This window comes from Mesoplodon bidens, assembly GCF_964165515.1.
Source record: "Mesoplodon bidens genome assembly, chromosome: 6".
NCBI classification, from domain to species: Eukaryota; Metazoa; Chordata; class Mammalia; order Artiodactyla; family Ziphiidae; genus Mesoplodon; species Mesoplodon bidens.
The window spans coordinates 61622628-61635760 of record NC_138162.1 but is presented as its reverse complement, the minus strand read 5'-3'; the positions used below and the strand labels follow the sequence as shown (position 1 = coordinate 61635760).

General features: G+C 43.7%; 1 protein-coding gene across 1 annotated transcript in view; it reads left to right on the top strand.

Annotated features, from left to right (window-relative positions):
• Positions 1-4721: 4721 nt before the first annotated feature.
• The window catches only part of SH3GL2 (SH3 domain containing GRB2 like 2, endophilin A1), a gene marked incomplete at its 3' end in the record, with an annotated part of 197096 nt that continues 188684 nt past the window's right edge, over positions 4722-13133 (top strand). Inside the window, exon 1 of the mRNA XM_081237464.1 lies at positions 4722-4870. Within this exon, the coding sequence (XP_081093590.1) occupies positions 4826-4870 (45 nt within the window). The 5' untranslated portion in view covers positions 4722-4825. The remainder of the gene's footprint in view (positions 4871-13133) is intronic.

Here is a 13133-nt window from a genome sequence, read left to right as displayed (position 1 = left end):
GTTTGACAAATGAAGCAAGAATATGGGGTTAGAAGGATGGGGAAAGACTTCAAAAGAAAGACACTGGAGATGAGCACTGGAGATGGCATGATTTTGCTAGGGAAGTTGGGAGCATTTCAAACTGAGGCGTAAGTAACAAATACAGACCCAGATGTAAGAGCCTAATGTGAATCACATACTTGGTTAAGTTCCCTCCTTCTCCTCCTGTGATTGGGTTTACAGGGTTTACTAAATGAAGAGAAAGGTTTTGCCGGGAGAGGCCCCTGTGCTTTGGAGGGAGGAGGGCTGTGTGGGAGAGAAGGAACGGTTGGAGGGGAGAGCAAGACCCACACATTTCACCTCCAGCAGACAAAAGTGTGCGTCTCTCAGTGTATCTGATGGAGGGTGGGTGGTAGGTGACAAACCTGGAAGCAAGGAAATGAAGGTGGTCTTTCCTTGATTTCTCCTCTCTAGGAAAGGGCTCATTAGCCCTGTTGATACTGGGTGGGCGTCCAATGCTAGTGGCAGCATCCAAAGGTACAAATTCTTATGTTAAGTGCCATCTACCCCAGAACAACCATCTGGGTCCTGCACAATCCATGCCTTAATACAAGGCTATTGGGTGAAGGCTGTTGAACATCAGACCCAATGTGGTAAGAATACAGCATCAGTGACACTGACAAACAGTTCAATCATTCATTCATTCATTCCAGTCTATATTTATTAACACTGACTGGAGTCTCTGCTCAAAATTGAGGCTAGAGGCTGAAGTAGAAAAAGTAATGATAAGTCACTTCCTTTTCCTACTTCTGTATTCTCTTCTGTCAGATGAGAAGCTGGAGTTTAATGCCTTTGCTTTGCTGTGTCTCCTGTGCTTCATGAGCTTACACATAAAGGCAGGAGCAGTTTGCCCTGGCATGGGCCAGAGGAATGGCATCAGGGACTGAAGGGCAAAGGATAAGAGGCGCTGCTTGTCCTCTGTCTCCTTGGAATGAGGTACCCTCTGAAAGGTGCTAGGGATATACCAGCTCTGTGCAAACTAGAGGTCTGGTATTTGCCAGAAGCTTTGGCATAATGCAAGGAGAAATAGTGCATGAATGATGTGATGGAATTATTGCTGACCATGAATTTCCTGCCCAATTAGTGAGATGAGGTTGTGCGGGGTTTCATTTAATTGGAACTTTCCTGAGCAGATCTAGGTTTATTTACCATTTTACATGATCTCAGGAGATGAGAGGGCAGCATGTTGAATTACAATAACCTTTCATTAAACAAAGTTCTTCCTCATTGACCTTTGATTCCCCTTTCCTGCATTGTGCTTCTGTGTTTCTCCATAGAACCTCTGTCACAGCTTCTTTGCAACCAAAGAGGGTACTTGGGTTTGAATTATTTTCAGTGTCTGGTGCATTTGTCCCTCTATATTCAAGTCACAATAAATGTCTATAAGAAGAATTTTCTGAATTGCTAGACTGGAAACTCCTTGGGGTTCAATGTCTAGTCTATGTGCATCTTGGTATTTCACCTTACCATGCATCCCCCAAACCTCCTACTGATGCCTGCTAGAAGACACTCAACAAATCTCTTTCAAAACATCTTGATTTATAGGTATAAATTGTGGCTTCCATAGAGATACTGGGTTTACATGAAATCCAGAGGATATCTGGGAGAGTTAACCATGGTTTCAAAAGATTTAAAGTCCTTTCTCCCAAGGTAGTTAGTTCCTTTGAAGGATGAGCATTCTAAGTTGGTGGATGAAGAATAAGGGAAAGAGAGAGACTTGTTTTTGTTACATTTAGGGTTTAGTTAAGTATTCAAAGTTCTGAGGAGACTTTTCAGGGCCCCCTTTCACACCATTCACATTTAGAGGCCAGAGCTCATGCATCCCCATGCCCTTCCACTTTGTAGATTAATTGCTCTATCTCTCAGCAGCTTCAACCAAGGCCCATCCTTCTCTGAACATGTTCCATTGCTTAGATCAGGAACCAGGCAGGAAAAATTAACTATATAATACTTGTATTATATAAATAATGGGAAAACATTATAAAAATTGGGAGACTAGAGAAAAACTTCATTCCTAATATCTTTACTCCAGTCCAGGGGTTTTCAAAGTCTGGTCCCGAGACCAGAACATTAGTTCACCTGGGAACTTGCTAATAATGCACATTCTTGGGCCCCACCCAGTCCTAGTGAATCAGAAACTGGCATGTGGTCCAGCAATTTGTGCTTTAACAAGTCCTTTGGGGGATTCTGAAGCACACTAAAATTTGAGAATGGCTATTCAGGCAAAACTATTATTAGCATTTTATGGCAGTCTTTTCATGAGTGCATGAGAGAAAGTGTGTGTGTGTGTGTGTGTGTGTGTGTGTGTATGCAGGCTTTACCAAACTGTTAGAGTACAAAAGCAGCCTTTGTAACACTAACCCGAAATCTAATCTCTCCAGCCTAGAGCCCCACCTAGCCCTGCAGTGAGTCCAAACTCCTTCAGAGTTTTCTAATATTAAGAGTCTGGGAATCATCACGGTGGACCTTATATATGTGAATATATGTGCCCTAGGCAAACCACTCCATGGGACCTCAGTAACTTCACTTTACTGGTTTGTTCCTGGGCTCAGATGGATAAGTAGCCCTACTTATCTATCGGCAGGGCTTTCACCTTTCCCTGTCTGATGTCCCTGTGAAACACAGATTGCCCTTTGCCCTGACATTCCTTTGGAATTTCCTATGGATCCCCAGAGCTAATTGTTCACTGTCTGTAGCTGGTAAGGAAAACACAGGGTAAGAGTTCAGGGTATGGTCACTGCATGGCGCCACACTTACTTCTGACCCTCAGGCCTGGGGGCTTAGTCTGCGCACTGCTTCAGTGAGGCTGCAAAAAAAAAGAGAACACACCTCCCCAAACTTCAGTGAGGCTTTTGTAAGAAAAAAAACAGGTCACTTCATGGACATCTAATGACAAAAAATAAAATACACGTGGGCCATGGCAGGAAATGGGAAATTTCCCCTCATCTTCTGAGAAATGGGAAAGCATTTTCTCTCTTGTGCATTAGTCAGGAGAGACTAGTTTGGCTACAGTAACAACCCCAGACTCAGTGAATTAAAATTACTCAGGTTTATTTCTCACAAATGCTAAATGTCTTTCAACATTAACTGGGGACTTTACCCTGCTTCATCCTCACTCTGGATTCTGTTTGACAGACCACAGTGACCTAAAATACTGTTGGAGAGGGGAAAGGGCTTTGTAGCATCTCATTCCAACAGTTAAATTCTCTGCCCAGAAGTGACAGTCACTTACCTTCCTAACCCACTAGTTAAAACTTGTCACAGTGCTCCACTTAACCACGAGGGTTTTGGCAGGTGCAACTCTACCATGTATGTGGAAGGTACCTGAACATCAGTAATGACTAGCACGCTGGAGATTTGCTCCTTTTGTCTGCTTCCCTTTGCAACCTCAGTCAGGAGTCCATGTGCTCTTGTTGCTCTGTGATCCACCACTAGCTGCTTGATTCTGCCGTTATGAGTTTCAACTCACATTATCAAGAACGATGATTGGTAGATCAGCGGGTGGACAGGATTCCCTTGTATCCGCTGTTCACCCAGTGCCCAAGCAGCCTGGCTGGCAGGGTGGGAGTGGGGCCTGTGGTTCCTCCCAGGCAGCAGGGTTTGTAGAGGTGATTCAAGGCATTCCTAGTACTCCCATTCTGCCATGCTGTTTCCTTCCTCATTCTTGGCAATGTCTCTCATCTTGGCTTCTGTCACTCTGGCTTCTTCTTATAACTTTTGGTCCCCACATGGGGACCAAAAGTTTTTCTCTATGTGCTTCTCAGTCCTAGAAAAACAAGAGGAAGTGACTAATCACCAGAATACAGAAGCCGTCTAGTGCTGCCCTATTAACAATTCATCTAGTTACAGCAGAGTTTCGCTTTAGCCCAGCCATATATACTTCGTTGCATATGTAGTATTTGTACAATTTTGCGTCATGCTTTTTTACATTACATAATGCTTACTTTAGGTTGAAAATCCTAAATCCACTGTCATAAGTGAATGCCAAGTTCATGTTTGGGCTTTTTCATAACTGTAAACAGAGGATTAAATGGCATTTACCTGACCAGCTTTAAAGTTTAAATTTTTTTTTCATCTTCTTTTTAAGTCATTAAATTGTATCACATCGAAAAAAAAAAAAACCCCAAAACCCAGCATTGGTGGCTTTCCCTAACGTTATGTAGGCTTAAGGAATAGTGAAAACAGGACAGAGAACTGTTTCTGTGCCCAAGCGAGCAAGGAGCAATAACTTATTCATTACCCGAGAGAGAATGCCACTTCTCCTTTCCAGGCTGCAAAGAGGCCAGGCTCAAAGGGCAGGCGGGCTGGCTTAGGTAGCGCCTCTGCGGCTGCCTGGAAGCTGAGCAAGTCACCTGAGTCGTGCCGGTGCCTGGGCTGCCAACCTGCAGCCACCGGGCCGCAGTCCGCGGGGGCAGGAGTACACTCCCGGGGCGGGAGGACCCCCTTGGTCCTCTAAGCAGGCAGCCGGCCCGCGGGTGCGGCGGCGCCAGGTGCCGGTGCGCAGGTAGCGCGTGCCCCGGCACCTGCCGCACCAACCCCGCGCCCGGGGCGGGGCTTCCCGCGTCCCCTTTAAGAGTGCGCATCGCTCGCCCCTGACGTCAGGGTGTCTCTCCGCACGAGCCGGCGTCCCGCGCCTCTCCGCGCCTCCGCGCCCCCGCGCCCACTGCCCCGGCGGCTTCACGACGAGCGGCGGCTCGGCCAGCGCGCCGCACCGCTCGGTCCTCCCGCCCGGCTCCGCCGCCGCCCGCTCCCCGCACCGCAGCAGTCTCGCGGGTCCTCCTGCGCCATGTCGGTGGCCGGGCTCAAGAAGCAGTTCCACAAAGCCACTCAGGTAAGGTGCGTGACAGGTGCGCCGCGGGGCGGTCCCGGGAGGAGGCGCGGAGGGCGCGCTGGACGCCGGCAGCGGGCAGGGAGCTTGGGGATCCCGGCCAGCAGCGAGCCGGGCCCGGCCGCGCCCCGCATTGCTCGCCCAGCCCGCCGCGGCGGCGGCCCGGGCATCCCGGGGCTGGGAGCCCCCCTTGCGTCCCGCACCCCCGGCTCAGGGCGGCGCTGCGGGCATCCACGGGTCCCAGGCGTCCAGCCTAGTCGCTCTGAGTGTCGCCCCCGCATCGCCCAGCGCGGGCGCGACAGGGAGGGGGCCCCGGTGCAGCGCCGCCTCGGCGCGCAGGTGCCCAGGCGGCGCGGCGGGAGATTATGTAAAGTCGCCTTTTCCCTGGTGACCTTGCGGTGTCGGTGCGCCCGGCTGTCCCGGGATGTGCTGGCAGGAGAGGTGGCCCGCCCTGGGAGTGGCTGCGGAGATGCCCCCGGTCTGCGCTCTTCCCCTGTGGTCTCCGAATTCCTCCTTCCAAGGGGTCCGCAGGCTCCCTAGGAATGGGAGGATGGGGCTTCCTTCTGGGAAGCTCATGAGTTAACTTTTCCTTGGAGATCTCGGTCATGAAACTCCTTTGAGGCCAAGTCTCGACCAGCAGTCTGCATGCCTTTAAAAATTTCCCATGGGTTTTGCAGCCTCAACATTACCAACTCATCATGTATTTCAAAGTATTATTTTTAGTGAGCCTTTTACGTCTTGGATGTGCCCATCTTTATGGGGTTAATAAGCTGTCATTATCATAAAACTTCTTTAATTCAGATTTTAATAATTTAAATCTCGCTGGGCTGGGTTGAAGAATTTTACATAGGGAAAAATAAGTGAATACTTACAATGTGACCTATTTCTAATATAATGAGTATGGTTACTTTTTTTTTTTTAACCTTCTGAAACAGTTCTAGTTTAAAATAAGAGGTCTTAAGCCAAGGACTTCGTTATTTCTTTAAATATTTCACCTAATTTAGCCTTAAATTTTTTTTCATAGATTTGCTTATAATTAATACCGAGCTTTCTCATAATTTCTCAGAAGTAGTGAGGTTTTGACCAGGCTACCACAATAACAGTCCTATTATAAACCACCTCCAGAGAAGGTGAGGTTTATGTTTTGCAGAATTTTGGTTCAGGTAGGGTGAGAGATGCAGCATGAAGTTCATCCCGTGTGCCCACGTGCCATCTCTATCACCACAGACCTGCCTTTATAGAATCAGTTATATTTGTCAACTTGGGAAATGGAGAAAAACTAAGACTATTTCGGTAAAAATACCCATTAATGTATTTTTGCTTTTCACCTTGGATCTTTCTTAGACTTCTCTGCCAGAAGAAATATTTGTAAGTATAAGTGCATTGTTGGTGTAATTTGGAAGGCCTCTAATAACTTTATACTTCACATTCCTTCAGGTTTACAGAAGCAGCATATGTGCTATCCAGAAATTGTCAGGCAGGATTTCTTTGATGTCAATACCTTTTTTATTTCTGGTACTTGTCACTTCTATAAAGCATCACCCCACCCCCAGCACCAAATTGACTAACACCACATCCTTTTTCCACTTTGATTCTGAAGACTTCCTTTGCAAACCCTGGTGTCCTACAAGGCAGTTGGGAACCTTGGCTTTGGAGTGGGAAAGGCTAAGGATTGACCCATCTCTGCTGTCTATGACCTTGAGCAAGTTATTTAACTTTTGAATCTCTCTTTGCTAGAATGACCATAATAACCATTTCTTAAAATTGATGTAAAGTTAAATGAGTTTGTAGAACACACATTTAAAAATGTTCAATAAATGGTATTAACATTAAAAATATTTTTTTTGGTGTAAAATACTGTCCTTTATATTAGTAATAATGAGACATGAGGAAATTATAGAAGCTGGAATTTCTAGCTTTGCTACCTTAAAAAATTAATCAAACCACTCCATTTTAGCTAAATTGTGAAGTTACATGCAACTTTGAAGTTCAGAATAAAAACTTGAGTTGTGGTATGAAAGAACTTCTCAGAGCCTTGGAGGAGGTCTGCTTGTGATGAGATGAGATTAGTATTTATCACCCTGAATCCAAATGTAGAATCACTGTGTCATTTTCATTTTTTTACTGAAAAGCCTTTCATTTTAAAGGTGAAGTGACGGGCAATCCCTTATCCATAACTTAATGTAGCACAGTCTTAGAAAGCCCAGGGCAAATGTTATTCTCCCTGTGCATGTGTGGGCATTTTCAAGGGCGTGTAAAGCCAGCGCTAATGTTTGCATGTGACAAAGATGTTAGGAGAAATAGCCATGTCCTACTTTTTAAGCCATTTTCCCCCATACAGTTCCATGAACTTGATCTTATCTACAGAGGAAACTTTAGACCTAGAATTACTCCTTTTTGAGAATGGATATGCTAGATTAGATACACTATGTTTATAAGTGGAAGGCTCTGCTTCAGGAACGTTTCTCTTGTCTCTGTGAAATTCAGTGTTTTGCTTATGTTTGTGAGGGATGATATTTGTATTAATAAAGCAGCTTATTTTCAGTGTTTACCCACTGATTGGAAATCTCTGAATTAGATGTGTCACCACTGTTCTCTTGGTTTGGAAGTGATTATTTCTGCCTTGTTGCTGACAATTATTTTCAACATCTCTGCTCTTTGGAGGTTAAGAAATGCCTTTGCCAAATAAATTTTATTAAAGGGGAAAATCCTTTAAGCTTGAGAGCATGTTAAAATAGCAAAAATTGATCATCTTTTTTACTTGAATATAATTTATTACTTAATTGCTCATAAAGATATAATTTATCATGAAATTAGAATAAATAAGATACAGTTTTTTAAACTATAAAATAGGGCAAATGAGCATGCATTATTCTACTTTAGTGAGTTTCATGTGTATTGAGATTTCATTTTAGCAAGAGTAATGCCATTTTTTTTCATTTGTTGGTTTAAACCAGCAGCAGATTAGGTAAAAATAGCTCTCCGGTTCCAGTTAACAAGCTGTTCTTACAAAATCTATACTTAAAAAAAAAAACTTTATCAAGCATTTAATATGGACACACCTTGCTGTATAGTGAAAGGTTCTTCAGAGTATAATTTGTTAGGTCCCTGTATTAGTTTGGTAGAGTTGCAACAAAGTATCACAAACTGAGTGCCTTAAACAACATGAATTTATTGTCTCACACTTCTGGAGACAAGGTGTTGGTAGGGCTATGCTTCCGCTGAAGGTGCTAGGCAAGGATCTGTTCCAGGCCTCTTTCGTAGCTTCTCGTGGTTTGTTAGCAAACTTTGGCCTTTCTTGGTTTGTAGACATACATCACCCTGATATCTGCCTTCATGTTCACATGGTGTTTTCCCTGTCTATGTCCAAATTTCCCCCTTTTGTATGGACACCAGGACAATAGGGTAGATTGGGGGCCCAACATACTTGATGAGTATGGCCTCATCTTAAGTAATTATATCTGCATGACCCTATTTCTAAATAAGGTCACATTCTGAGGTACTGGAGGATAGGACTTTGGCATATGAATTTGGAGGGGGGGCTAATCAGCCTATAACAATCCTTATTTTCCTAAAAGCATTCACCACAGTGTTCTTCTAAACATTGTGTTCAATTCAATGTAAAGGGACAACTCAGTCTGTAAATAATAACTTTTTATTGCATAAAATGAGAAATGCATTCTTCTTTTCAGTGAGTTTGGTTGGGCTATATACCTATTATAGACTATACTTCTGATTTTTTTAAAGGATAAAACATATTTGGTTAGCCTGTGTTAATTATGACATAGGCTGGTATGTAATTATTGTCACACTCAGATTCTTCAGCTGGAAACATTTAATTACATTTTATTTTATGCTTTTCTGTTTTAACTGATTTCTTCATGCTTTCATCACATTTAAAATGCTGGGTTTTATATAGATGTTTTGCTCTGGAGAATGTTACATGAATCTGTTTATGCATTTGTTAATTCAGTGAGACTTAAAACTGGTTAAGGTATTTAATTACATATGGAATTAGTTATGACTATCTGAGTGAGGTTCTCAGTTCCTTAATTGCCTGCTCTAAGCAGTAAAATCTCTGCTGCCTTCACAGTCTTGAGTATGACTTACCTCTATCCCTGCACCCTCTGTCAGGTTCTTAGCCTGGGGTCCATAATAGACTGCAGAGGGCCTATTTAGTTTCTAAAATTATGCCATGTTTTATATGTGCAGTTTTCTGTGGGAGAGTGTCCTTAGCCTATCACCAGATTTTTAAAGGAATTCCTAATCCCTACCTCTCTTCCCAACAAAGTAAAAATACATTATAAGAAGTTGATCATGTCATCAGGAGAGAATGAGGTGGTCTTTATAATAGTGATCACTCCCTCCATTCTTTACTGGGCTTTACAATGTCTACTTAGAATGCAGCCTTCTCTGAATGAATTTTAGGGGCAATCAAATATAAAAAAAAAGTTTCTAGAGGTGTCAGAATTGAATGGGATGTTTGTGATAATGTATATAATAACCTCCTGATACACTTGGCAAATGGACCTGTGGGGTGTTTAAACTGAAAATGGTGACTGAGAATCATTTCCCTTGAGACTGAGATTCTTCTTGATTGAAGTTTTTTCGTGGACACGGTTATATTTTTGCAAGGGCTCTCCCCTCACAGTGATTCTTTAATGCTTTAAATTGAGTTTATATGAATTTTGGTTCCAGTCTACTTGGAACATTTAAAGTACCTCCCAAATTAATTAGAAATACCCTTGAAAATGGCAAGGCTTGGTTGGGGAAAATGGTGACTGTTTTGAGAAGAAATGTCATTGTGGAAGGAGGGCTTAACATTGGGATGCTTAAGCTGGCAGAGCAGATTCCATTCTGCTGAGCCTGGCTGCATAAGGGCGTCAGGAGCCCTGGGCTTTCTTTACAGCGGGTGGTTTGAGGAAGTGAGCACGAAGGGTAAGACCACAGGTAAGTGAACAATGAGAATTGTGTGAGTTAAAGAACAGCTCCAGGGTTTAAAGTGGTGGAGCTTTCCTAGGGATGAGCAGTCCTTCAGAAGTTAAGGCCAGAAGGGCAAGATTCTGGGGGTTAGGAAATTAAAGGATTTCCTTGGCTTTCCTTTTTCCCCCTTTCTGTTCTTTTAATCCTTTGTACCCTTGTTTGTGTTCTTTTATGTGATGACCAGTCGGGTGTGGCCACAAATGGGGAACACAGAGGTTTAGGAAAACAAAGTTTATTATACTCACAGGTCCTAGAGAGACAGAGTCACTGCACACTGAGAGAGGCCACAGGAGAGGAGGACCAAAAAAGTGGGCTCAACCAAGCAGGTGGGGAGCCAAGAGAGAGGACGAAGACCCGTGGGCAAGCACCTTTATGGAAGGTCAGGGTCGGGTACGCAAGAAAAGGGATGAGGGAATTTCCTTGGTGCATGAGAATGTTACTAGGTCACAGTCAGGGGCAGGCAGAAAAAAAAACCTTGTGGTGTGGCCCACCTCATCGCATGGGTGCACTTAGTCACCTGGGTGGGGTGCTCACAGCTTGAGTGTGTGGGGATGTTGAGGGAGCAGGAAACAAAATATGAAGTTTTAAAGACTTTACAGTACAGCCTTTCTCTCTCTCTCGCTCTTTTTTTTGGTTTAGATTTTCTTTATTTCCCTGACCAATTTGGAGCCAAAATGTTTGAGTGATTTATATGGTCTATAATGGATAATAAAGACTAAGAAGATAGCTGTGTATAGCTGTACCTATTAAAATGTCATGTTGTGAGACCCTGTCAAGTATTCTTGCAGACTATCAACGAAATATTTTCAAATGATTTTGAAACTTCAGCTGAATCTGATGCTTCGGGAAATTACTATTGATGAAGATTTTACATTTAGTACATCTTCTAAATTCAGAATATGATGTTCTCCTTGCTTTGCTCTAACCTTTCTCCTCTAGCCCTGGGTCAAATCATATATGGCATATGACTGTGGAGAAGCTATCTGTCATTCTCTAGAGCCACTCAGCTCCTAGGAAGTTTGCTCAGATTATTTTCTAGCCTCTTCTGACTGTGATATCTGAAAGAAACAGAAGTATCTTTCTTATAATTCAAACTGAATTTACAAATAGATCCTAATTGGAGCAGCTTAAGCAATATCTCAGTATCAAGGTACAATTCTTGTTAGGCACGTACGGATACTTTGCCTTTGCTTTTTAGTGTACGGGAAAGATCATCCACAGTGAACACTCCCACTTGGGAAAAGAAAGAATGGGAATCATGGCATTTATGGTCCATAACAGGGATGCCATCTGCTGAGTAAGGTGAAGTCCCCTGCCCCTACAGTAGAGGAAGTTCCTTGGTTTTACCCTGTTTCTGCAATCTGGGAAGAACTCTTTTGTTCTTTCTTTTATTTGGCCAAGTCTAAAGAGAGTGACAAGGAGTGTGGCCTCTGGGAGCTGCAGAGCTTCTTTAGGTGGCTTCCTGTTTATTTAAATTTGGGGGTCACTTTACAGTCACAGGCTTTTAACTACTCATGGCTCATGGCTGATTTGACCAATAACATTTCTTCAAAAACTTAGAAGACTTCTGATATGTTTTATTCTTGTCGTTCCACTTGCCAGTTACCACAGTGGAATCTTTTTGTTCCCCACTGGATCCGTTTGACCTTTTTTAGATCTCATTTTCAACCAGTACATTTGGTTTTGTTAATCTGAACTTTGCACGAAGTCCTAATGCTTTGGTTTAACCAAGGGGTCTTAAGGGATCTTTGTTGCTCCAACTTCTTTCCATTCTTATTTCCTGTTATTTGCTTCAGGGATCCAGGATGACTAGGGTTCCGCCATCTTTAACACATGGTTTTCAAGATTGCCAAAGGGAAAGAGTGTGTTGGATCAAGCATGGGAGATTGTCACGGGCCAGACCTGGAAGAGGAATGTGGTCGGCAGGACGTTAAGACCTTCAGTGACCCTCCCTCTTGTATGGTCCCCTCCCCTTTGAGTGTGGGTCAGCCTGTCACTATGAAAAGATGTCCTTCCTGAGATTATTACTTTATATGGCAAAAGGGAGATTATACGGTTGGGCTTAATCTAATCACATGAGCCCTTTAAAAGAAGAGCATTTTTTTCTGGCTGGTAGCAGAAAGGGAGGTCAGAGAGGACTGGACATGCTGTTGCTGTTCAAAGATGAAAGGGCCATGTGACAAAGAGTGTACTTAACCTCTAGGAGCAGAGAGCAGCTCTTGGATGGCAGCCTGCAAGGAAACAGGGACCTTCTAATGTCCACAGCTTTTAAGAACTGGATTTTGCCAACCATGTGAATGGAAGAGATTTCATCCCCGGAGTCAGCAGATAGGAGCCTGACAGCAGATAGGTGACACCCTGTGGCCTCGTGAGACTGAGAAGAGACCCAGGCGAGCTGGCTCAGGCTTATGACCTGTAGAACTCTGAGCAAAATAAATGGCTGTTGTTTTAAGCTGCTAAGTTTGTGGTAATGCAACAACAGAAAACTAATAGAAGGAACAATCAGTTATGTTTAGGTTCAGTTTGCTGGAACTTGTAACCTGGCCAAGCCATGGAATACCTAAATGCAAGGGAAGAAGGGAGGAGGCTGGGAACTGTGGTCTATCGAGTGTACCCAGAATGTAGAAGTGGGTATTGGTAAAAATCTAGAAGCCTTTGCGATGCCTTGTGTCTATAACACGTTCATTTGTATGGATGCTTATGTGTGTATATGTATACACACACATACACATACAACGTGAACACTCACACATAAAATTTGTCTCATTTGCTGTCAATCTTATTACATAAGGTTCAATGTTACATATGCCTCTTTTTTTTTTTTTTTTTTTTTTTTTTGCGGTACGCGGGCCTCTCACTGCTGTGGCCTCTCCCGTTGCGGAGCACAGGCTCCGGACGCGCAGGCTCAGCAGCCATGGCTCACGGGCCTAGCCGCTCCGCGGCACGTGGGATCCTCCCGGACCGGGGCACGAACCCGTGTCCCCTGCCTCGGCAGGTGGACTCTCAACCGCTGCGCCACCAGGGAAGCCCCATATGCCTCTTTTAATACATGTTATATTTTACAGTTTTTTCCCCATGGTTAGTTTTTTTGGTATTTTTCTCTGGTGAAACACAAGTTTCTTTTTGTAGTCCCTGATTAGTTTTAAACAGTGAAGCTGTTAATTACTTTCTGAGCATCCTCTTAGCTTGGTAGGCTGCTAGTGCAGTGACAGCTTCATTAACCTTGGAATGGAGAGACTGTAGAACATTGAACAGTTTTTTGAATTGTTAGTTTCCAACAAGG